At 39.6% G+C, this 27,287-nt stretch overlaps 1 protein-coding gene across 5 annotated transcripts in view; it reads left to right on the top strand.

Annotated features, from left to right (window-relative positions):
• Positions 1–22,906, top strand: part of Syt7 (Synaptotagmin 7) — a 171,288-nt gene extending 148,382 nt beyond the window's left edge. For 4 of the 5 annotated variants that reach the window (XM_043213381.2, XM_070282427.1, XM_070282428.1 and 1 more), the window contains 2 exons: positions 21,489–21,701; positions 21,762–22,906. In XM_043213381.2, the coding sequence (XP_043069316.1) occupies positions 21,489–21,701; positions 21,762–21,862 (314 nt within the window). In that variant the 3' untranslated portion in view covers positions 21,863–22,906. Of the gene's footprint in view, positions 1–21,488; positions 21,702–21,761 lie in introns of those variants that run through there. The other variant, XM_070282430.1, reaches the window with a different exon arrangement.
• The last annotated feature ends 4,381 nt before the right edge of the window (positions 22,907–27,287 follow it).

The following is a 27,287-nucleotide window of genomic DNA, read 5'->3' on the forward strand; positions in this document are numbered from 1 at the left end:
CTTATAAGTTTTCCGAAAACCAAGAAGCCAGTAAATCGGCTAATGTAATTCATGCGAAGAGAAATATATCTCGCAGAAAGCACGCAGCAGTGCCTCCAAACTTGTTGTCCAGACGTATTTTTGCGATCTACAGATACTTCTGATAGCATCATTTAGAAAATTTAGATAAAAGAATATAGCGAAAGAAAAAATATGTGAGGTTTTGGACCTATTAGAGGGCTCATCAAATCCCGATGACACCACGTCGGGTGAGGGTGAAAGCTCTTTTGATATTGTGGATTTTGAACATCAATATAATATTGAGTTGGAGAATGAAGAGCTGGACTTTTTCTAAGAGATGTGTAGGGAAAATATATGTGTTCTATACATTATTAATTGTCTTTCATTTCATGCTTTAGATGGATTTTCTTTTTGAAACTGTAATACATTGTTAAAAGCGTGCCACGCCCACTATTTTCTATGAAATACAACAAAGTACTGTCACAGAACTAGTTAATTAGTACTCTAAAAATCTGCAGAAATTTACATTAGCTAACAAAAAAAAAAAAACGCGTTGCCATACAGTTTTGGCCCTCTATTTTTCTTTTGGTAAAATATATCCATATAACCCCATGCAAAAAAACAAAAGTCAAATATCTTGCTCTGATATTGAGTTATTAATTTATGTCACAAAAACTGGTCAAATTCCCCATAGTGGGGCGGCGCACATAAGGTGCTAACGCCAAAGTGGTTTTCCGGAATGGCTTCAACGATGGTTCGTTGTCGCAATATACGACTTTGGCCTTAGAGAAGAGATATACGATTAGAGATATCTCGTATTAGAGATATACGACATTGTTCATCAGCTGTAGTAGGGCTGGTTTGAGGTCCTCTATAGTTTTAGAGGGAACTGGTTGGACGACGTCAAATTTCGAGAATTTGTCGACGCACGTAAGGAAATACTTTTTATGTCTATGTGCAGCATTTATCCTACCTGAGATAGGATTGGCGTTTCTCCAAGCTCATGTTTCTTTGAATGTCTGTCCTATTTAGCCTTGGCGCAAGAAGCGACTATTTCGTTCGCTAGCTTGGCATTTTCCGGAAGTAGTACCCGAAGAGTACCTGCTTCACGTTCTCTTAGCAGATCTGTGAGCTCTGTTGTGCTCGACAGTGGGAATTCTCCGCCTCTTAATGTTATGCCGTCTCTTGTTTCCAAAGAGAACGAAGCTGCGTTTTGACGGAATGCGTGCTTCCTCCAGAATTATTTGGTTTTGAGCATCCGCAACGAGGTTGTCTTTGCCAGGCATGTGAAAGACTTTGTCACCACACTCGTCGATGCGTTCTTTCCATCTTTTAATTTTTGTGTTTCGATTGGAATCCGATACCGCGTAGGTCAGCGGTAGGTGGTCAGTGTAGATATTCAGTGTGAAGCAGCTTTTCTAGCGCCCAAACTATGACTAACAGCTCCCTTTCGTTGGTAGCGTAGTTAACCTCTCTGTCCATTTAGGTTCAAGAGATCATAGTAATGGGTCATCCAGAGGCCAGGATGTTACGCAGCTTTTCGAAAGCTAGCCGTTGGGGCTCGGTAAACTGCACCTGGATGTTTTTGGATCTGTATCCGCTGACATTTCCATGTTCCCCTTTTAAAATGCTCGCAAGGGGCTTAGCTATTGATGCAAAATCTTTAAGAAAGCACCTATGATAGCCAGCCAAGCCCATGAATGACCTTACTTCAAACACGTTTGGGATTTCCTTGATGGCCCTGACTTTTTCCGGGTCTGTCGTAGTTTCATCGCTGGTAACTATAAACCTCAAAAAGTTTACGCTTTTTTTGAATAAGACCAATTTTTGCGCTGACACCCTCAAGTTAGCGTCGTGCAGGCTCGTTAGAACCCAATTTACGTGGCGTATGTGGGCGTTTTTGTCTTCTGAGAAAACTATAACATCATCGACTATAACAGCAAAATTTTCCTCAAAAAGTTTACTCTTTTTTTGAATAAGACCAATTTTTGCGCTGACACCCTCAAGTTGACGTCGTGCAGGCTCGTTAGAACCCAATTTACGCGGCGTATGTGGGCGTTTTCGTCTTCTGAGAAAACTATAACATCATCGACATAGACATAGCAAAATTTGCCAATCTGCTCTCGCTGTATGTCGTCAACGGTCACGGTTCTCACGGTCACGCTCTGCCAGTATATTTTGGTGGTAGCCAGACTTCAAATCGAGCGTTGTGAAGAATTTGGACTTGCTTAAATTCCCTAGTATCATAAAGATAATTGGCATGGGGTAGCGATCTCAACTTCTGTATTATGCCGTTTTTTAGTAGGTCTTGAATTTTGTCATTGACAAAAGAGGCTGCCCCCATCGGGTACGGGTCGAGTCTGGCATAAATGGGCTTCTCATCAACTGTCCTGTTGGTGGCCACCACCGACGTGTTGTAAGGTAATGCCTCATTTGGGTTCGCGAAGGCATTTTTTCTGTCGCTTAGCATTTTTGAAAATGCTTTCCTGAATGAAGGGTGTACGCTGGAACAGTCCACTTCAGTAAAATTTACGTTTGGGCATGATTGGAATTCTAACCCTTCTACCTCGGGGCCCCATTCGAGGTGGCCGGAAGCTAAGCAAAGCGATGCCCCTGCCTGTTTTAACAGGTCAAGACCGATGATGGCATCAAAGAAGGACAAATCTGGTAAGATGAAGAAAGTGGCCTTCTAGTTGAATAGGGATATGAACCATTTTTTTGTGATCGTGGTAATGCCATGGATAGAATGTACCGAAAATCTACTGGGCGGTGTGTTTAGAGTTGTTTTTAGAGTTAGAGAGTTACAATTTTACGTGAGAGCTATTTTTGGCTATTTTTTTAAATATTACGACATGCCAAATTTCATAAGGGTCGGCCGACTATATACTATAGCTGCCATATAACTGAACGATCGGAAGTGACCCAACGTGTTTTTGAAGATGAAAAGCTGGAACTTAGTACAGATTCTATTTTTGGTCAGTTAATCCGACCTACCAAATTTCAAATCGATCGGCCGACTATATCTTAAAGCTGCCATATAACTGAACCATAGGAAATGGGTTTTGGTAGAAATACCAACCTTGGTTTTTTTGAATATAGAAGCTTGGGACTTTTTTTTAGATATTTTATTGTAATTAATTGGTTTTATTATGATATTCTCATAAGGATTGGACAACTATATCCGATGTTTGCAATATATGTCCAGTTTTAACTGCAAGGGTATATCAACTTCGGCTCCGCCCAAAGTTAGCTTCCTTTCTTGTTTACACAATATTTGCTGTACATTGTTTGATCCATATTTTTGGATTACGCCTCTCAAAACCAAACAAAAAATGGTATTCAATTAAAATGTTAAGATGTTAAGTAAAAGTGTACCAACATAACAAAACAAAACAATCAATAATTGAAAATATGTTGCCCTTATAAAAAATTTGAAAAGTCAACTTACTTTTTGAACACACTTCGATGTTAACCGTTATTTTTGTCTTTACATTGTGAAATAGCTAAAAGCTGCGTTTGGGGTAGTTCACGTAAGCGATCGCTATAATAGTGATGAAAACATGAAAGATTAAAAGTTTCTAGGACGTATTGTCCCAGTAGTCCGGAAAGGGTTAGGACCATTTTTCGCGATGTGTAGCTAGCGGCGAAGAATCAGGCCACAGTCCGTCATAGTCGTAGGAGTCGACTAACATGGCAGGGTGCACCTTCCAAGCTTGTCGGAGCTAAAGGGGTGGGTCACCGAGCCCTATCATGGTGGCTGTGTTCGATACCCAAATCATGAGTAGAACCCTCGAATTCAACGTGGAGTTGCATTATTCAATTCGTGTGCATTATACAACTCCCATAGATCAGTAGAGGTGATAGATACACTTCGGCATTGTGAGGGAGATCCTGAGGGAGTATGATGTCCGGTAAGCATATATTTGAAAGGTACCAGGCTGGGGCGTTGGCAGGCGCACATCTGTACCCATGCACTCTATGCCTCTTCTAGGTATATTCAAGTGCCGTGGTTATAATCCACTCACTGTGAAACACGCCACGTTAAACAAGTTCGGAGAGATATGAGACTCGCCTGTTAGTAGGACTAGTAGCTTGCTGCCAAAAGTACCCGATTTATAGCCTCACTTACTTCGGAGGGTAGGCGGCAAAGAGTTTAATAGGAAAGCTTAATCGGCCAATAAAACAAGAAACAACAATATAAACAAAACCGGATATATATCGCAAACATCGGATATAGTTGGCTTATCCTTATGGGAATATGAATATATAATCCAATTTATTACAATACAAAATCTAAAAAAAGTCTCAAGCTTCTATCTTCAAAAATACCAAAGTTGGTATTTCTACCAAAAACCATTTCCGATCGTACAGTTATATGTCAGCTATAGAATATAGTCGACCGATCCTTATGAAATTTGGCATGTCGTAATATTTTCTAAAAATAGCTCTCATGTCAAATTTGAACTCTCTAACTTTAAAAACACCAAAGTAATACCATTTCCTCCCACCATGATTCTCAATAAAAGAACTGAACTTTAAAAACTTTTTCGAAGGACTGGGATCAAAGTTCATTGTGGGAGGTGACTTCAAAGCTAAACATCCATGGTGGGGATCCAGATTGACAAACCCGAAAGGATCGGAGCTATACAAATGCATACGAAACAATAATATTACCACATTGTCAAGTGATAAGCCTACATACTGGCCAACAGATAATCGAAAAATTCCACGTTGGATTGATTTCGTAATGTTCTCTGGAATTCCACAATCACATATGAGGGTAATGGAAAGCTTCGACCTTAACTCAGACCATTCTCCAATAATAGAAACTTACAGTACAATAACCCATTTGCTGGATAAGCCCTATAAAGTCATTACAGCCTATACACATATTAACGCATTTAAAAGCTATTCAGATTCAGCTATAAGCCTGGACATTTCGTTAAAAACAGGAGAGGAGATAGACAACGCTGTGGAGCTTTTTACAAATTCAATTCACAAAGCGAGCTACAGAAACACGAATCATGCTCCTAATCTTCAACAACCAAATCAATTGTACCTTTCAACCGAACTTCGACAAAAAATACAAAATAAAAGGAATCACCGAAAACGCAGGCAAGAAACTCACTACCCAGCTGACAAAAGATTATATAACAAGGCTGCATCTTAGTCAACTGTTGTCGAACTTATGCAATGAATCTCTAGCTGCGTATCTGAGAAACTTAGACCCTAATTCCTACAAAAACGAATAAAACCTAAGGAGGGCGACCAAATACCTAAAGAGACCAACTAAAAGAAACGTAAACATTCGTAATAACAATGGAACTTGGTGCAGGTCTGACAACGAACAAGCGGAAGCATTTGCACAACATCTGCATTTCGTGTTTCAGCCAAACGACATAATCCAATAACAGAGAATGAAGTAGAAAACTTTATTGAGTCACCCTGTCAAATGAGCTTGCCTATTAAAAGCATCAAGTATGAAGAAGTTGTCACAGAAATCAAAATAGACGGCATCACCCTCAAAACCTAACCACCAAAATTCGATTTGTCACTCTCATATTTAACGCAATTCTCAGACTAGAACACTTCCCCAATCAATGGAAATGCGCAAAGATCATTATGATCCTAAAGCAACTTAAAACAGAAACAGAATTGACATCATACCGTCCCATTAGTCTGCTGATAATATTCTCGAAAGTATTTGAAAAAATACTATTGAAGAGAATGTTGCCAATTCTGGACGAACTTTCCATCATTCCCGAATATCAATTTGGATTCAGGAGAGGTCACGGGACACCAGAGCAATGCCACAGGGTCATTAATGAAATAGTATCCGCATTTGAAAACAAAGAATACTGCTCTGCTGTATTTATTGATGTACCACAAGCGTTCGATCGAGTCTGGCACAATGGTTTATTGTACAAGATAAAGAACTGGCTACCTGCTCTGTACTACTTATTAATCAAGTAATATCTGACTAATAGATGCTTTTACGTGCAGCAGAATAACGACTCATCAGCGCTAAACCAAATTAACACAGGCGTCCCACAAGGAAGCGTACTGGGGCCAATTCTGTACACCCTATACACGGCGGACATGCCAGGTACAAACACATGCACTGTTGCCACATATGCTGATGATACAGCCGTTTTGGCCACAAGCATATCCAAAAACAAGAAAGGAAAGCAAACTTCGGGCGGAGCCGAAGTTGATATACCCTTGCAGTTAAAACCGGATATATATCGCAAACATCGGATATAGTTGGCCGATCCTTATGAAATTTGGTAGGTTGGATCAACTAACTAAAAATAGAATCTGTATTAAATTCCAGCTTTCTATCTTCAAAAACGCGAAAGTTGGGTCATTTCCGATCGTTCAGTTATATGGCAGCTATAGGATACAGTCAGCCTTATGAAATTTGGCACGTCGTAATGTTTTGCCAAAAAAAACTTTCATGTCAAATTTGAACTCTGCAACTCTAAAAACATCGAAGTTATACCATTTCCGATCAATCAGTTATATGGGAGCTATAGGATATAGTCGGCCGATCCGGGCCGTTCCGACTTATATACTGCGTGCAAAGGAAAGAAGGGTGTGTGCAAAGTTTCAAGTCGATAGCTTTAAAACTGAGAGACTAGTTTGCGTAGAAACAGACAGACGGACAGACAGACAGACGGACAGACGGACAGACGGACATGCTCATATCAACTCAGGAGGTGATCCTGATCAAGAATATATATACTTTATAGGGTCGGAGATGTCTCCTTCACTGCGTTGCACACTTTTGGACAAAATTATAATAGCCTCTGCAAGGGTATAAAAATTGCTATTTTTGGCAAAATAATACGACATGCCAAATTTCATAAGGATCGGCCGACTATATCCTATATCTGCCATTTAACTGAACGATCGGAAATGACCCAACTTTTGTGTTTTTGAAGGAACTTGGTGGAACTTGGTACAGATTATATTTTTGGTCAGTTGATCCAACCTACCAAATTTCATAAGGATCGGCTAACTATATCCGATGTTTGCGATATATATCCGGTTTTAGCTGTAAGGGTATATAAACTTCGTTTTCCTTTCTTGTTTTATATGGAGTTTGACAGCTGTCACTCGTTGGACAGCGGATTTTCGTCAACTCAGTACTATGCTTAACAGTAGGAAGAATGAAAAGATACCATATTCTCGATCTTCCCGATAGATACATTCAAAATTTACTTATTGTTTTAATAGACAGATTGTAAATAAATAAATAAATAAAAAAAAAAAAAACAACTTCAAACGGAGGCGAAAGTAATGGGAAAGTAGAGGGAAAGTAGAAAGTAGAGGGGGAAAGTAGATAATGGGAAAGTAGAGGGGGGATCGGGTGTTGGACTTAGGGGCGGACGCGAGAAAAGGTCAGCGTTCCGCTAAGGAAGGGAAGGAAGGTCACGAAACTTCAAGTCAACAGGAGTATTAAAAATCTGTGATTCGATAGGGTAAGCATAAATGTTACGTGTGTTAGTATTACGAGTCTTGAATTTGAATGTTGTTATAGTTTCAGTGTTGAGTAATGTCCGAGAGATCTTTGTGTTTTTTGGATAAATTTATTATTAACGGTCAGTTGGGAAAGGTCAGGGGAGCCACGGCTGCGGATGAGCTAGCCGGAGCCAGACCCATGCCGATAGGCGGACCGTCGGACCCGAAGTGGTCATAACAATATGGCGCCCGATTTTAAATCAACTTTATAGCCTCCACAAGAGGAACATCTACTTTTATAGTCCAGAGAACTAGGTGACCGCTCGAGAGGCACCCAAATAGCATGTCTCTGGACTGCAAAGATAGATGGAAGAAAGAAAATCTAAGTATTTAACTTTATTCATGGTAGTAAGGATCGTGGTTGATTATTGACTCCAAATCTGACGTCAGAATTGGCAAGAAAACCAATAACTGATTTGCGCACTAGGAACCAAAAATTTAACTGTGATAATTACTGTGATAAATAGATAGTATTAAGCTTAGGGACAGATGTTTATATATAGGAATGGGTGGGAATCCGACGGCTGTGTTTGAAACAATAAAGAAATTAAGACACATAGCGCTGGAAGGGGTAAAAAACGAGATAAAAAATAAAAGAGATCATTTGCGAAATTAAAGGAATAAAAATAATAGGGAGAATAGGGAATAGTAATAGGGAACTAGAATTAATTAGTTTTTATATAGAGTTCCGGATTCCGAAATGGAAGTCCCAAACGGCTAAATCCAAATAGTCCTTGCGTTGCTCCGAGAAGGACCAAAATGGAACCCTTAACAAAAAAGAGTAAAAATTAATATAATTCTAAAAAAATGAAAGGCATCTTGACTATCAACCATCAATAAAATTGATGATTAGAATAGTCGACAGTGCCAATGCTAACGCTTACCCGAATACCAGGGAATCACAGGTCCGACGAAAAATACTCAATCCGAAACTAAGAAGACCTTCCTTATAGCCCCCAGTTAGAAAATTGAATATAAGAAATCGGGATTGAGAATTGAGAATTTGTTTTGATAAGAGTATATGAGTGTGCAATTTTTGTGAGTGGTCAGTCGTTTATTTATTTATTTATTCGTGTTATTTATTTGTTTATCGATTTATTAATTTATTTTTTTTATATATTTATTTATTTATTTATTTATATATTTATTTATTTATGTTATTGATATATTTATTTATTGATATTGTTGATAGTATTCCCTAGTGTTTATCTTTTATTTATTTAGTTGAGTATAGAGTTATTAGGCGAGTGAAGACAGTTCTCCTGGTAGATAAGTAAACCAAAACTCCGAAATCCGAAAGAGAACCTCCGTGGATTGAGCTGCTACGGGACTTCCACCGATTGCTGACCATGGAAGCGTCCGAATGGTACTGGCTACTAATAGGGACAAAGCCGCCACACGACTGGAGAGAATTAAAAGAAGCCATCCAACTAGATGATCTAGGCGGCAAAACGAAATCTGCTGGAGCCGATGAGGCAGTGGGTCTATCCGATCCAGGTGTACACCCTGGAACACCTACACGACGAATGTAAGGAGGTAGAACGGGTCCAAATTTTGGAGCGAGGAGCAGGGTATAGGCAACGCGTGGCCACTGGATACAAGCCCCGGGATGATCCACGTGTAGGAAGACTGGAAGAGGTACATTCCTATTGGACAAACGAATCAGCCGAAGGAGGCGGAATGGAAAGTTCGGTGGAAACGGTGGCAGCAATAACCAATGGCGCACCCCGGAAAGTGATCAAGTGCTGGAACTGTCAGCAGCAGGGGCACGTTTACATGGACTGCGAAGCAGAGCAGCGAAGGATCTTCTGCTATAAGTGTGGGTTGACGCCAACATGTCCGAACTGCAGGCAGGGAAACGCCAACAGGAACGTTGGGGTAGCGGGCAAACCAACGTTCAGCGAAGGAGCCCGCGGTTCAGAGGAGGCAGTGAGCCGGGTTAGTATAGCAAAAAGAGACAAGTACCCGACAACCAAAATGGAGCCGGAAGGGTAGAGCATGAAAACAAGAGGTTATTCAGAGCTTGGAGGAGAGGGTGCGAAGATACAAAGAGGCGACAGAGAGAATCTTTCGGCAGAAGCAGCTGGCTGGGATGACGATGGTCACGAGAAGGGTCAAAAAGATCCGAGAGCGCTTTAGAAGAAGGAAAAAGGAACGCCAGGGAGTAAGCAGCTCTGATTGACCCCCGACCCTACGCTTTGGTCAAGGTGGCAGAAATGGAGATGAAAGGTCTGTTGGATTCTGGAGCTTTGGTCAGTTTAGTCGGAAGAGGCTGTAGAGAATGGGTGGAGCGTCTAGAAATTCCATGGAAACCGTGGCACGCAAAGGTCCGGACAGCGAACGGAGCACCGCAGCAAATCTTGGGCAAGGTGGTGGTGGAGGTGAGTATAAAAATAAAAAAGAGAAATCTTGTTCTACCTATGAACATCGTTGGAGCAAGAGTTATACCTGGGAGTGAATTTCTGGCAATAGTTCGAGATCGCTACAGAATTGTTTGAAGTAGACGAAGTGGAAATGGACCAGGAGCAGGACAGACGCTGATCTATCAGGAAGTCGATGAGATGCTACGACTCAGAGTGATAGAAGGGAGTGATAGCGCGTGGAGCAACACCATTACATTAGTTCGGAAGCCAGGAAAGAGTAGCCTCTGCCTCGACGCCCGGAAGCTGAATAAAATTACGATAAGTCACATAGAGACAACAAGGTACATCCCCAGTATGGACTTGAAGCACGCGTTCTGGCAGATAGAGTTGGACGGCGCCAGCAAAAGGTATACGGTTTTCACGGTACCGGGTCGTCCCTTGTACCATTTCGTGGTTATGCCATTCGGGTTAACGAATGCAGCCCAGAGGTTGTGTCGGCTCATGGACAAGGTGATACCGCAGGATCTCAGGGAAAGCGTCTTTGTGTACCTGGACGACTTGTTGGTGGTATCGGAAAACTTTCAGGACTACATGAGGACGCTGGAGGAGGTTTCCAAAAGCCTGAAGGCGTCAGGGCTGACAATAGGCCTGAAGAAGTCACACTTTTGCTACAAGGAGCTGCGCTATCTGGGCTATGTGATTGGCGGAGTAGTGGTGAGGACCGATCCAGAAAAAGTGGAAGCAATCAACAGGGTGACGGTGCCAAAGAGTGTCAAGGAAGTTCTGCGATTCCTTGGGATGGCAGGATGGTACCGAAGATTCACAGGAACTTCGCAGAACTGGCGGCGCCGCTGACGGATACTCTGAGAAAGGGCATATTTGTGATGACGGAGGAGGCAGAGAGGTCGGTGAAGATGCTGAAGGAGGCACTGACTACGGCGCCAGTCTTAAGACATCCTGATTTTAAAAGTTTGTTTTATGTGCAGTGCGATGCTTTGGACACAGGGGTAGGAACAGTGCTGTTCCAGAAAGCGGAAGATGAGGGCGAGCGTCCCATAGCCTTCTTTTCCCAGAAGCTAAACCCAGAAGCTTTTCCCAGAATCGTAACGGAGAAGAGTGTTTGGCAGCCGTTTTATCAGTGGAACGTTTTCGGCCGTATGTCGAACTGATGCCATGGAAGCTGCTCACGGATCATTCGAGCCCGCAGTGGATCATGTCCGTAAAAAACCTGGCCGGAAGGTTGGCAAGGTGGTCGTTCAAGCTACAACTGTACCAGATGGCAATCGAGCACTGCAAAGGGACCGAGAATGTGGTGGCAGACACACTATCTAGGATGTTGGAAGCCGTCGAGGAGCCTGAAGATGACTGGATGCTCGGAATTCAAACGACCGAATTTGAATCACCAGATTACGTGGAGTTAAGGCAGGTGCTCGAGTCGGAAAAAAAGACGTTCCCGGATATTAAGGTTGTGGACGGCTACGTGTTCAAACGAACGGAGTGCAGAACCGCAGCGGAGTTGGAGGAGAACACTTGGAAGTTGTGGGTACCAGCCTCTCTGAGTGTGGCCATGATAGACCACGCGCATTCTCCACCTAATAAGGCCCACGGAGGAATGGGTAAACTCTGCATCGTTTGAGGCAGCGTTTTTACTGGACCGGAATGGTAGCTCAAGTCGGGGCTTTTGTAAGGGACTGTCGAACGTGTAAGGAGACGAAGCCTACGAATAGGCCCGCGGCCAGGCATAGGACCAGAGACGGTAACCTACAGGCCATTTCAGAAACTTTATATAGACTTTCTAGGGAAGTATCCGAGGTCACGTAAAGGGTACGCTTATATATTCGTTGTGGTAGACCACTTTTTGAAGTACGTCTTCCTGAAGGCGATGAAGGAAGCAACGACGGCAAAGGTGGTGAAGTTCCTGGTGGGAGAAGCAATTCGGATAATGGGAAGCAATTCGTGGCAAAACGTTTTAAGGAGATGGCGGAAGAATTCCACATCCGCCATGTCAGAACAGCGGTGTATTCCCCTCAGTCGAACGTAGCGGAGAGGGTGAACCAGTCGGTGTGGAACGCAATTAGAGCGTATCTGGACCAGGACCACAGGGATTGGGATCTGAACCTGGCGGAAATTGAGGAGGCACTAAGGACGTCGGTGCATACGGCGACGGGAGTAACACCACATTTTCCCCTATTTGGACAGCACATGTTCACGGATGGAACGGACTATCACGTAGCGGGGATGCTGAAAGCTCTAGAGGACAACGAGCTCCTTTGTCTGCCTTCATCGGAAAGAATGGCGTTAATCAGAGATGCTGTGAGAAGATACTTGCTTGGGGCACATGAAACCAGTGCAAGACTGTACAATAGGAGAACGCGCATGGTGGGGTTTCGACCTGGCCAAGAAGTCTTCCGAAGGAATTTTGTTCTCAGCGATTTTGGGAAGAATTTCAATGCAAAATTTGCACGAAAGTTTGTGAGGTGTCGAATCCGGAAGCCTATCGGGGACCACATGTACGAGGTGGAGAATCTGGACGGGAAGACGGTGGGAGTGTTTCACCTGAAGGATCTGAGACAGTGACAAGGAGAGAGAAAGAGGAAAAGAAATACCAACGAGGAAGAGAAAGGAAATAATGAATCAGGCACCTGACCTGTAAGGAAGGTACTTGCAAGATCAAAGGACGCTGTCAAATCTACAACCCCAAGCGCGGTGGCACCAAGCGTCGAGATTAGGAAGCAGAGGTTGAGTCCTAAGGGGTCGTCTTCCACGTTGGGCGCTGAAGATAGGGTCCGGATGGGCCTTCTGATAATGGGTCTGCTCCGAAAGGGGGATTAAATCGTCCTTTTTTTCCATTAGCATTTGACGTTGGAAAGCGTAAAGTGCTTGTGTGACTGTTGTGGCCGATAAATAAGTCAGACTAGGCAATGCCACTGAGTCGGGCATGGTAGGCCCTAGTGATGCCACCTAGTCGGACATGGTAGGCCCCAGTGATGCCACCTAAGAATATACAGGGAAATTAGGAATTTTTGTTTTGAGGGGTTGTCGACCCGGGACGGTTCGGGTATGGAGTAACGGGCCTATCCGAATGACCGTACCAGAGAACGGATTCGGGTGAATGAAAAAAATTCGTACGCGCTCAACAGCCGAATAATCGCACTGTTCGGATCAGCCAATCAAACTTCCATGCACTCACATTTTCGTTATAGATTTTAAATCCTCTCAGGTGCGAGCGATTTTTTGTGTCACTCCAAATTGTTTGGCTCGTGTTCAGCATAATGATTTCGGGCGCTACTCATTCGGTTCAACAATCATTTTTTTGAACAAGAATAGCACTCAACTCACAAAAATCAACACGAATGATTTTACTCATGGAAATATGATTTTACTCATTCACGCAAACTGAACTTTTTTTGCACAGATGAAATGTGTGAAGAAGAAAGTGAAATGCAACACAATAAAAATGATTTTACAACAAAGCGTTTATTTTCATGTTTTAATTTTGATTTTAAATATATTAAGAAATTATATTAAAGGATCGAAAAACGGAATCAATGGGCAAATGCTTTATAATACGAGTTTAAAAATATTATGCTGTCGACAGATTTTGGGCAAAGACGGTTCCTCTTTTCAGTAATGACGTTTCCAGCCAAAGAAAATCCGCGCTCTGCAGCAGCACTACTTGCCGGCATTAAGTGGACTTTAAGTGCGAATTTTGAGAGTCTGTGATATGTCTGATCTTTATCCTTCCACCATTTTAAAACATCAAAGTCATCTCCTATATCAACCATTACCATAATAACTTTCCAGCTCATCTTTAGGTGTTTTCAAGCTATTCAGAGTGGACTTTTTAATTAGGTTGGTGAAAAAAAAAGAAACATTCTGATCCTTGTCTGCGGGTACTTGTTGAAAAAGTTGAGCTTTCAAATGAAAATTCTGAGAAATCGCCGATTGGTGTGCTTGGGCTAATTTGAGCAAAACTAGTTGATGGAACGTTCAAGTTCTTAAATTGTGAAATGCAAAATTTTTGTATTGCGTCTTGATTGTTAGGCTGCATTTGTAACGCAGGTGGAAACAAAAAACAAGCAGCTTTATGCCACACACAAATATTTGGAATCCAAATTTCATTAACGTTATTACATATCTTTTCTTTTCATGTTACCAGTGCCGGTACATCTTCCTCTTGTGGCGCGCAGATATGCCTCATTTTTTCAATTGAAGGTATCACAAAACATAGGGATGGAGAACTGCAAAATTGAACTTTCTTAAAAATTATTTCGAAATCGCTACATAAGTCTACCAATTGTTTTAGCGTTGATATGTTTATAAGCAACAATCGCTGACTTTCTGGTTTTTCTATTAGAATTTCATTAATGTTGAACCAATTGTCCACAATAGACTTAAACATTGTGAAATTCGAATTCCATCTTGTTGGGCATTGATTTTTTACAGATGTTTGTAGATGATGTTGTAAATTAGCTTTCTTAAAATATTTGACAATTTTTTTGCACATTTCTACTAATTTAGCAACTTCTTTAGATTCCTTAAACGAATTCTCCAAAACGTTGGCAAGCAAATGGCTGCTGCAGTTTAACTTAATATTATTCTGCAAAGCTTTGACGATATTTGTGCCTCGATCGGTAACGAACTTCATTTGGTCCAAATTATATATGCCGAATTCAGCAAACAAAGTGTTCAACTTGTTTAAAACATTTGTGCTAGTTGAACGTTCGAAGTCCATTCCACTTCGAAGTCCACTTAACACCTAAGATGAGATCTACCAATTTAAAATCTTTTTGGTAGTGCAAGGTGACACCAAGAAAGTTGCGATGAACGTAACTGTCCGTCCACAAGTCAACTGTGGCAGTTGCTCTACACTTCGCAACTTCGGAGTGTAGTCTTTAATCATGTGTAGTCTTCGATCTCCTCTTTAATCATGTTTTTTTTCTCATCCGCCAACTTTTGCGTAGCTCGAGACACCGTCGTTGCATCAGGCAACAGGACATCAAGATTAACTCCTTCCTTATACCTTCCACCAATATTGACTACAAACTTTGCCATGTTCCTAAATCCATTGCCGTTAATTGATGAAAAGGGTCGGCAGTCCTGTGTCACCCATTCCACACATGCGTCAATAGCATCTTTTTTGTCCTCTGGTTTCGCTGTAGTCAACAATTTTGACTCTTTAAGCAACTTGCAGCATTTGTGTCGGCTTAAATTTGAAGTCTGTTTCGGTGAGTATTTCACAAGATCATGACAAGATCGGCAATATAAAAAACCATTCAGAACAACGCCATCCTTCTTAACAATTTCTGTCAATATGTTCCAAATTTTACTTCTACCCTTATGTCGGGCAGCCAATTGGTATTCATTTGCGCGAATTTTTTCAATGATACCCTCCATATCAATCAAGTAACAAAATGCAACTAATTATGAAGTACTAAAACGTATTATGAAGCAAAACGAAGATTTTGACCAAAAAAAGAAAAAAGAACAAGCTACAAACTACAAGCTAAACTACAAGAAGCTGGCATAGAAATTGTTATTGTACATGCAGTCGTAACGCTCACATTGTGTCGTCTTGTCGCTAATCGTTTACTCATCCACACTCAACTCAAGTTGATCCCATTGATGCTTTCGTATACACCTGCTCATTTTTTGGATCGGAATGATGCGTACGGCAAAATGAGTTGATTTTCACTCATCACTGTTTTTTATTCAGTGAGTTGAATTGATTGAGAAATTTTGAACCGAGGACACAAGATGATCGGAATGATGCGTAAGGCAAAATGAGTTGATTTTTACTCATCACTGTGTTTCGTTCAGTGAGTTGAGTTGCTTGAAAAAGTTGGCATATAATTAAATCAAGAAAGTAGTGATTTTTGCAGTTCTCTGGACCGTACCGGGTCCAAGGAGAACTGGGAATGATGAGAGTGTCGACGAGTGTCGAATGGAGCGGGCGGCAAAGTGATAAATCACTTATGTATACATTTATATCAAAATGTGAAAAAACTGAAAGCCCCAGCAAGCAGGAAGTGAGAAAAAAAAAGAAAATAAATAAAAATTAGACGGATGATTCCGAGGAAAAATCTCAAAAGAAGAGACGGAGACGGGAGTCAGGTTTGGCGAAAAATATAGGTAAGACCAGACCCGATTATCCGGATGAGGAAGCCAGGCCTGACAAAAAAAAATTTTTTTTTTCTCACCGTTAATTCCGGGGTGGATGAACCTCAGGCCAGGCAAGCCGGCATTTGCATTTGGTTCTTCCATGCTGTTTTTTTCTGCGGACCATCAACTGCGCATGCGCAGCCCGCCTAAGAATCTAAAATCTAAAGATTAAATAAAGAGGCCACAACTCCTGGACATCCTCCTGTAACAAGATACATCTGGATACATCCTCCTGTAACAAGTAACTGTCACTAATGCAGCTAATCTCTTTATAGATTTTAAGGTCATCCGCATACATTAAAAAGTGCGAATGACGAAAGCATGACGAGATGTCATTAATGAAAATGATAAATAGAAGAGGTCCAAGAGAGCTGCCTTGTGGAAGACCAGAGGAGGTGACAAATGGACTTGAGATAGCATCTCCAACAGTAACGTGGCAAGGTCGGTCAGCCAGATAAGACTCGAACCAACTTAATAGGCAGGAATGAATACCTAATTTATATAATTTGGCCAGAAGGGCAGCATGACACACTTTGTCGAAGGCTTTGGAGAAGTCGGTGTAAATGGCATCAACCTGAAATCGGTTTTCAAAAGCTTCAAAGCAGTGCTTAGAAAAGTCAGCTAAATTAGTGGTAGTGGACCTCTCAGGCAGAAAACCATGCTGGTTGGGGGATATGAAATTGCGAGCAAGAAAAGTCAATAGGTCGATAATTGGTAACATCACACCTACTGCCACCTTTGTGAATAGGCGTTATAGAAGTCATCTTCCACCTGGGGGAATCTACCAGGGGAAGGGGAGTAGAAAGAGAAGCGATACTCCTCTTAAGAAAGAATGGGGAGATACCGTCCACGTCAGGTGTGAGCGACTCGGTCAAATGTCCAGTGGCTTCAACTAGGTCACCGTCCAAAACGTCCATGTTACTCACATTGAGAAAAGGCTGAATGCTAAGAAGAGTTTCATTATCACTCCAAGGAACCTTCGACTCCAAGTTAAAGGCAAAGTATTTGAAAAAAGTTCAGAAGCGCCCTGATCCGAGTCGGCTACTAAATTACCATAACATTACCATACTAAATTACCATGCTGTTCACAAACTGCCAAAAAGCTTTAGGATTGGACCAAAGGCTAGCTTCGACATTGGATTGTTAAGAAACTTATTACGGAATTCAAATTCCGGCTTAAATGGCCGGTACAGCTCTCCTGCTCGAGGCTCCCCTGTCTTTATAAATCGTTGGAAATGCTTATAACTTCTATTCTTTAAGTTTTTGAAACCTTTTGTATACCAGGGAAGCCCATAGGATCTTCATACCCTCACTGGGGCATAAGTATAAATAATATTAAAAAGGGCAACCAAAAACTTAGTATAAAAATCATCGATTGAACCATCCGAAAAAAGGGAAACCCAATCAAAGGCTGAAATAGAGGCATTAATAAGTAACAGGTTAGTATCATTTAGATGATAATATGGAATGGTTGAAGCAGAAGGCAAAAAACTATAAAACTCAATATGAATTACTAATGGCATATCACATAGACTTAATGTTACATTGCATAATTCTATTTTACTATTAATCACGTTGTTTAAAAATAAAAGATCAAGAATTTTGGATAAATCATTCAAATTGGTTTTATTATGATATTCTCATAAGGATCGGACAACTATATCCGATGTTTGCGATATATATCCAGTTTTAACTGCAAGGGTATATCAACTTCGGCTCCGTCCGAAGTTAGCTTTCCTTTCTTGTTTTTATTTTGTTTTAATATGTTATTGCGTTAGAGCGGGAACGGAAGAGTGAGAGCGGTATTGACCGGCGACTATCCGAATGGCAGGTGATACGACAGATAATGAGCGATATGACGGTTTTTATAGCGGGGAAATCTACCAAAAATTACTCCACTGCACAAAAAAGGAAAAAAATCAAATACAGCCAATTATAGAGACGTTTTTAAATGTCAGACATTCCAAAGCTATTTGAAAAATTATTAATTATATATTTGCAACACCTTTGTAGCTTAATATTTTCTACTTTCCAGATGGTTTCATGAAGCGCCGCACCACTACCACCTACTGGTTGGTGCTAATTTCCTTTTTCATGCATGAAAAAGCCTTTATCTCTGTTAAGCACTTGCTTCTTTAAAGTAAACTTGCTGCTTCTGGGTTTCCCAACCGATCTCCTCAATTCGATTTCGAGCTAATTAACTGGAAGAACCCAAAGTGTCTCTTTTAAAGACGTTTCTTGCACTTAGTTTGTTTTACATCTGGTGTTTTTCAAGGAAGCCATCTTCGCCCTTTTTTCACACTATTCATTAACGATTAACCCCTTGAATTAACAAATTCAGTGATACTTATGTTCGCTAATGACGTTAAGATGTTCCTTCAATATAGATTCACTAGTGCCCAACATCGATTTGGGAAACTTTTTGAAGTGAAACGCGAACTCATGTCTTTTTATTGATTTTGTCCCAACCAGGCTATGTTCATTCTTTTTGAGTGAGCCTTGGAAGATAAACCCAAATTTACGATCCTATTAGAATTGAAAATTAAATTTTCCGACCATATTTCCACCATGGTTAATAAAGGAAAAGGTGTAAGTACCCCAAATACACAAACCAAGTGGCTTTATCAAAAAATGGTCCAATGAATTCAAAGACCCTTATTTAACTAAAACTTTACACGTATTTTTGGTCCGTTCGATACTAGAGTTTGTCTAAAACTTCGTGTGTCTAAAACTCTCAGTACATTGCACACCGAGATCACATCCAATTTGTACAAAAAAACTTTCTGATATTGGCTCTAAGAGGACTAAAATGCGTTTTCAATCTTCCGCTGCCTTTCTACCATAGTAAACTTTTTTAAATTAACTTGCCTCATAACAGTGAAACGATGCAGAGGGTATTATAATTTTGGTCAAAAGTATGCAACGCAGTGAAGGAGACATCTCTTCAATATATATAGAATATTTACTCTTGATCAGGATCACCTCCTGAGTTGAAATGACCATGTCCATCTGTCTGTTTCTGTCTCTTAGTTGTAAAGTTGATCCTGGTCAGTTGATTCTACCAAATTTCCTAACCAAATTTTCTAACCGACTATGTCTTAATCCTGCCATATAATTGAACGATCGGAAAGGTTATTTGGAATTTGGTGAAAATACCAACTTTTGTATTTTTGAAGATAGAAGCTTGGAAATTTTTTTTAGATTTTGTATTCTAATAAATCAATGATATTCTCATAAGGATCGGCCAATTTTATACGATTTTTTCGATATTTATCCGGTTTTAACTGCAGGGGTATATCAACTTCAGCTCCGGCGGAAGATTGCTTCCCTACTCGTATTTTGTTAATTGTGATAAACTAGTAAAATGACTAGAAAATTATGGTTCTACTGCTTAGCCATTATGGTTCGATATATGCCCAGAATGATCCCTTCAGGGTTTTATGTTCGGACTACAATGATCTACCACATTACTTAGCTTTAGAACGTATATTCTTAAAGCCTTATCTGAGAAATACTCGTTCCGGCTGATGCAGGGCTGACCAGCCATAGACCCCGGTGCCGGCAGATGCAGGGCTGACCAGCCATAGACCCCGGTGCCGGGAAAACCCCGGGACCCCGGGAAAACGTTTGAGAACTCAAATTTGATTATGGTTACGGGCGCTTAAATCACATCATCCATTATTGATATAAGTGTCGTCGGACTCAGAATTCTCAAACAGTTTGAGTGGATCCTGATGGAACGCATTCTTCTTTATTGGACCGCTTGGAGGCTATCACATGCCTGTCTCCCTTTCTGTATGAAGGCTATCACATGCCTGTCACATCATGCCTATCATGATGCCGCCCATTTGGAAACAACAGATTTTTTACTTTGTTTTACAAGCTTATATTTTCTTTCATAAATAAATAAATTTAAAAACGTAAATTTATTAATTACGTCCGCCTTTAGACGGGACCGAAACCAAAAGGTGCTCAATGAATTTACAGAAACCTTTCACTTTAATCATGGCAAATCGTATTTAAATTTAAAAATTTAAACAGTGAATTTAAAAATGTAATAAACGTTTTTTTTTTTAGGTATCTCGCTTGAAACAATTGAAGCGGGTAGCTCATAGAGGTTTGTGGAAACGATCCACGCAACTTAAAGATTGACGTGTTTGACTAAGCCCATAAACAATACAAATAGTTTTATATTAAACTAATACTCCTTTTTTCAGGCCTTGGTTTTTAAAAATAAAACACAAGATCTTGACGTACTCAGATATGGATCCTTGCTGCTCCTCCTGGGCTCCTGCTCGGATTCGCCGTATGCGCTCGTCCGCTCGTCGCTCACCAGTATCCGTTCTGAGGTCACCATTAAGCACACCTCCCAGGCGTTAGACGGACGGGATGTGTGTGCAGTCCTTGTGCCTGGCAGACGGACAAGGGCACAAGGGCTTTCCTACCTTTTGGGACACCCACATGGCTTACGTTCGCTACTAGTCGCCACACACCAGCGCGCACATGCGGTGCCGGATCCATGACGGGCCAGAAACCAGGAGTTCCGCCTCCTTCACACTAGGGAGTCACCGCGCACACTCGCTAGAGAGCCTGGTCTCCTCGATGGCCTTGAGTTCCGGGGCCGAGCACCCTTTGCTTAACAGTAAGCCAGAACGGTCCGCGGGACTCTTCGCGGGCAATAGACCATCTTGACTCTTGTATTCTTGGCTTCAGTTGAACCGTTCTGGAATAGCTCTTTCTTTACTTGCTATAATCCTCAAACCTTACTTTCTCTGGGCTGTCGGACTCTCCAAAGGAGGTTCTTCAACTCAACGCTACCAGCTGTCTAAAAGCACTCGTCCCGTGTCGCTCCAATGCTCCTCCTTATATAGCGCCTGGAGCGCCCGTTAATCCTCCATAATTCTGCTTATGCTTTTAATCCTGCTTTCCAGTATCACGCCACACTCCGGGTTCCATTCCGTTCCCTCTCGATTCTCCCGGCCACGGACCGTTTCTGGTACTATGCGGGGTTTCGACGGTCTTTCAGAGAAAACCTGCTGCTCCGCTGCACCGCCACGCTTTGGATTTTTGCCGGACTTTTGCCTTCGCTTTCTCTCTCAAATACCCTTTCCTTGGCTTCGCCCGACCCGGTCACCTGTTATGACGCGTGGGGAGATTTAATCTCCTCCCAGTGTCAAAAATACATCCTATGAGAATATATAACTGCCATTTAACCGATTGTTCGAAAGTACTATGTACGTGTATTACTTTGGTAAACAGGAGCTCTGAAGACGTGAGATCCCCTACATCTTTACAATAAACATTACAAATGTAGATTATAATCTACATCTACTACTTTGATAAATTTAATCCTGTGAATTTCACAGTTTATTAAAATAAATTAATTCGTTTTTAGAAATATAATCAAAAATATTTAAAATCATATATATAATTTTTCAGATCCGTACGTAAAAGTGTGGCTTCAATTCGGAGACAAAAAGGTGGAAAAGAGAAAAACGCCTATATTCACATGTACATTAAATCCAGTGTTTAATGAATCATTTAGTTTTAACGTTCCATGGGAAAAAATAAGAGAATGCTCTTTAGATGTTATGGTAATGGATTTCGACAACATTGGTAGAAATGAATTAATAGGTCGAATCTTGTTAGCTGGTAAGATTTAAAAAAACTTATTTTTAAACACTAACCTACTCAAATCTTTTACTTAAAAAGGTAAAAATGGATCTGGAGCATCAGAAACGAAACACTGGCAGGATATGATCTCGAAACCTAGACAAACTGTAGTACAATGGCATCGCCTAAAACCTGAATAAATTTAATTGGCGTACAACTAAATTCATAAAAATCTCGTCTAAACATTTATTGTAAAGAGAAATTGTATTTATATGTATTGATTTATACCTGGATACAAAGCATTTTATTATAAAGCATTCTAAATGAAACTTGCACAAAATAAAATGAATAAGTAAACCTAAACTAATTGGGATAAATTTTAATAGATAAAACGGTTCTGATTAGAGCAAATGTTTTATATGGAATTATACTTAGAGTATTATTTAGTAAGGCGTTTAGATTCTTTGGATTGTATTAAAAATAATTGTTGCAAAGAATTACGTGGGAATTGTTATAAACAGCTTGAATAGCTTTGTTAATAAAAATTAACAAATTTCTTTCAAAAGTGGCCATAAAAAATAAAATTTTTTAAGCCCAAATACTATAGTTTTAAAATAAAAATGACCATTCTTGATTAAAGTGGATTATATGAACTGAAGTTAATTAACATAAAATTTAAATAATGTCTCAAAACTTGATATTTGTTGCCGAATTGATAAAAAAAAATAAATTTGTAAAATTAGAAACTGTATATAATGGTTGCATTGTTGACATTATTAGAAAAAACGTTAACCTAAAATTCGTTAAAGCTATTAAATTTACCTGTAGTTTATTATACAGAAAAAAATAATTTAATATGAACAATGAATAAAAAACCATTAAACATTATGAAAACTCATTTTCGTATCATACAGCATTAGAACTATTTCATAAAAATCAAAATATTTCACTACCACATTAAACATTTTAACAGTAACTATGAAAAATTAGCCAACCATTGCCGGAATAATCGTTAAATACGAAAAAGTGGGAAAATATAAAAACAAAAGTGGGAAATAAAAGAAAATCAATATTTGAAGACAGAATAAATATATTTATATAATTAATACATGGAAACTGAGTTTAAAAAACAAAAATTGAAAATACAGCCCACCTTGATATTACATATTTGTTATATACCTGTTAAAATATTAATAAAATAATTTATTGACATTCGTAGCAGCAAATAAAATATTTTAAAAAGATTCGTTTTGATATATATTTTATAACTTTTTAAATATATTGTAATTTATTTTTTAAGAAAACATTTTATTTAGGGACTTTTTATACCCTTGTAGAGGGTATTATAATTTTGTCCAAAAGTGAAGGAGACATCTCCGACCCTATAAAGTATATATATTCTTGATCAGGATCACCTCCCGAGTTGATATGAGCATGTTCGTCTGTCTGTCTGTCTGTTTCTACGCGAACTAGTCTCTCAGTTTTATAGCTCTCAACATGAAACTTTGCACACACCCTTCTTTTCTTTGCACGCAGTATATAAGTCGGAACGGCCGGGATCGGCCGACTATATCCTATAGCTGCCATATAACTGATTGATCGGAAATGGTATAAATTTGCTGTTTTTAGAGTTAGAGACATGAGTTAGATCAAATTTAACATGAGAGCTATTTTTGGCAACATGTTACAACATGCCAAATTTCATAAGGATCGGCCGACTATATCTTATAGCTGCCATATAACTGAACGATCGGAAATGACCCAACTTTCGTGTTTTTAAAGATAGAAAGCTAGAGTCAGTTGATCCAACCTACCAAATTTCATTAGGATCGGCCGACTATATCCTATAGCTGCCATATAACTGAACGATTGGAAATGATATTTGGTAGAAATATCAACTTTAGTATTTTTGAAGATAGAAGCTTGGACTTTTTTTTTAGATTTTTTGTTGCAATTAATTGGTTTTATTATGATGTAATCATAAGGATCGGCCAACTATATCCGATGTTTGCGATATATATCCGGTTTTAACTGCAAGGGTGTATCAACTTCGGCTCCGCCCGAAGTTAGCTTTGCTTTCTTGTTTAGATGATTTATTGCAAATAATTGGTTTTATTATGATATTCTCATTAGAATCGGCCAACTATATCCGATGTTTGCAATGTATATCCGGTTTTTACTGTAAGGGTATATCAACTTCAGTAAGCCCGAAGTAAGCTTTCCTTTCTTGATTTTCAATAAAACCTGATCTCCTATTTTTAAATCAAAATCTAAACTAGTTTTATCGTAAATAATTTTTTGTTTTAGTTTATGAGCTTCTAGCATTAGTCTAGGTTTCTTAAATGCCTGTTCTAATCTGAATTTTGATTCCTTAGCATAATCTTCTATATTATAAAGGGGTTTTATGATATCTATGCTATTAAAATGTTTTGGTAAATTTGACGTTTTACCAAAAACTAGCTCATATGGACAATAGTCATGTGCCATAGAGGGGGTCGTATTAAAACAATAGGCGAAGTATTGTAGCCATACATCCCAATCCGTTGTGTCAACTGAGATGTATGAACGAATGAACTCATTGAGTGTTCTGTGGCTTCGCTACACGGTACCTACAGTCTGGTGGTGATTAGCAGTCGAAGTTATGTTTTCAATATTTACATTTTTACATAGATTTTCAATAATTGAATTTGTATATTCCGTTCCCATGTCCGTCATTGGACCGTACTTTAGAATAATATCTTCAAATATGGCTTTTGCTACTGTATTTGCACTCTTATTTGGTATATGGTATAGCAACAAAGTATTTAGTTAAATTGAGATGAATGTTACAGCGTACTCGTTTTCATTATTCGATTTTTGGTAGTCCTATCCACAATTACTCTTTCGAAAGCTCTTTGCGGAGTTTGGGTTTTGGTTAATGGGGTCTTAGAGTGTTTAGTCGTTTTAGACTTTTGGCATGAAGGACATTTCTTTATGTACTCTTTTATGTCTTTGGACATACTTTTCCAGTAATAGTGTCTCTAGACCTTGGCCAAGGTTTTTGTAATGCTTGTATGACCACCTTGTATTGGATCATCATGGAATTTTAATATAGCTTCTTTTTCTTTGTCGGGTCAGGCAGCAGCGCGGCGTTTAATGTTGATGTTTAACAATGTTTGGTCATTAAAAAATATCAATGACCAACCATTGGTGACCCCGAAGTGATCTAGTTAATATAATGAACAATTTAAAAAAACTATTGACCAGCGAAAAAAATATAAAAACATATATACATAGGTCCCACAACGCAAGTTCTACTCGATTTTCTGTACAATTATAGTCGGCAATCCGTGCATCAGTAAGGTGGAAAAGCTGCAAAGGTTGCGATCTTGCCTTCGGGAGTCCGCTTTCGAAGCAGTTCGCTCCTTGGAAGTCTCCGATGAGAATTGTGATGTCGCGCTGAATTTGTTGGAGAAACGATTTAATAGCCGTCGCCTAATATTTCAGGCTCATGTGAACGAGATTCTTGGCCTCACTCTAGTGGGAGGAAATGTCTTAATAACAGGTCTTCGAAGGTTATTCGACAAATTCAGGAGGAGAGTCTAAATTTCTAAAGTTCCGACGCCTTGGATTCGCCTTGGATTCCCTACTTGGGATTCGCTGGCAGAGTTTCTGGAGCAGCGATGCAGGACTTGGGTCATGTCGGGTCAGGCAGCAGAACGGCGTTTAATGTTGATGTTTAAATAATGTTAATGTAATGTTTAGTGTAATGTTTATTTATTAAGCTTAAGTATGTATAAGTACCTTAGTTGATCGCAAGCCGACTCTCTCTTGGCGGCTCTATTCACTAGCTTTCTTTGGAGAGTTTTAGCTCCGCAAATGTCTAGGTCGGGCCGCCCTCTCCATTATCGAGAGCTTTAGCTTCGCAATGACTAGTCGGGCCGCCCTCTCTGTACTTTACTTGGGTCTCTGCAGGCACCATAAGATTATCTAAATATCTGCTTCATCTGCATGCAGGTATAAACATTTTATAACGTTTATAATTGAACCCAATTTGCATTTTATCTACGTCATTGAAAAATCTCAATGACCAAACATTCTTTATTATTTTTTCTTACGGTCCCCGGGTTGAGTAGAGCTACTCTTAAGCATTTTAATATATAATTTCCCTTTTTTTTTAATTATCAATTGAAACATGTTCAAAGATATTTTCCCATGGGGACACTTTGAGTTGGCTGATTTTGTGAATATCGGTCTGCTTTTCAAGCCTTTGGAAGAATGGACCTATGCCAAGGGTTCCATTAGTATACATATCGCTAACATCATATCTGGCTGTAATTTTCTTTCCGTTCTTAATTAAACACATATTGTTATTTCCATGCAAGGTCACTACTTTACGTACTTCATCATAATTAATGACTTCATATACGTTGGGGTCTGAAGCTTTTTCTATAGATTGCTGTTGCAATTCCTTTTGTTCTTTTCCTGCGCAAGATTTTTGTCTACTTTGGTTTCTGGTAGTGACTTATAGAATATTTAATTCTATGTTTTTCAAGTCTGGCTACATACATTATCTTTACCCTTTAGGTACTGTACCGTAAAATTATATTCGTCTAATTCAAGTCTCATTCGTGTTAGTTTGGAACTGGGATTTACCATTGAAAATAAGTAGATAAGTGCCCTGTGGTCGGTTTTGACAGTGAAATGTCTACCATAAATATATGGTCTGAAGTGTGTTATTGCTGCTAATTAGCTGAATAGCTGCTAATTATGTTCTGTAGTGTTCTTGTTGCTTTCAACTTTCGTAAAGGATCTTGATGAGTATGCAACTGGAAGCTGTAGTCAATTTTTGTTTTGAGTTAGGACTGCTCTACAAGCGTATTTGCTAACATCTGTAATTATGCAAAATTCTTTGCTAAAATGTGGGTATTGCAACAGAGTTGGGTTTATTAATGCTGATTTAAAATGTTGAAAGGCGTTTTGACATTCTGTTTTTCATTCGAATTTTACATTTTCCCTACATAATCTTGTTATGTGACGAGAGTATTCAGCCAAATTCTTTATGAAACATCTGTAATAGTTTCAAATGCAATGAATCTTCTAGTCCGCATCATGTGGGACTGGGTAATTTTGAATGACGTCGTATTTTTTGTCGTCGGGCAAGATTACTTTATCTGTGCATTTATGTCCTAGGAAAGTGACTTCATGCATAAAAAATTAACATTTTTCAGGATTTAACTTTATGTTGTGTTGCCTACATTTCTCGAACACATTAGTTATGTTCTTGAGCATATGATTTTCGGAGCAACCTATGACTATTAAGTCATCCGTATAAAGAAATGCTTGCGAAGGTTCTAATCCAGAGAAAGCTATAATCATCATTCTCTGAAAAGAGTTTGGCGCTGTTTTAAAACCGAATGGTAATCGCGTGAAGCGATATGAACCATTGTTTGTTGAAAGGGATGTTATCGCGTGAACTTTTTTCGAGTTAAATTTGGTAAAAACCTGACATTAAGTCAAGGAATGAGAAATATTTGGCTCTATCTAGTTGATCCAAAATATTGTCGATTGTAGGGAGTGGAAATTTATCAGACAAGAGTTTTTTATTAAGTTGACGATAGACACATACTAATCACCATTTTTTAT

This window comes from Drosophila bipectinata, chromosome 4 (genome assembly GCF_030179905.1).
Source record: "Drosophila bipectinata strain 14024-0381.07 chromosome 4, DbipHiC1v2, whole genome shotgun sequence".
In the NCBI taxonomy this organism is placed as follows: Eukaryota; Metazoa; Arthropoda; class Insecta; order Diptera; family Drosophilidae; genus Drosophila; species Drosophila bipectinata.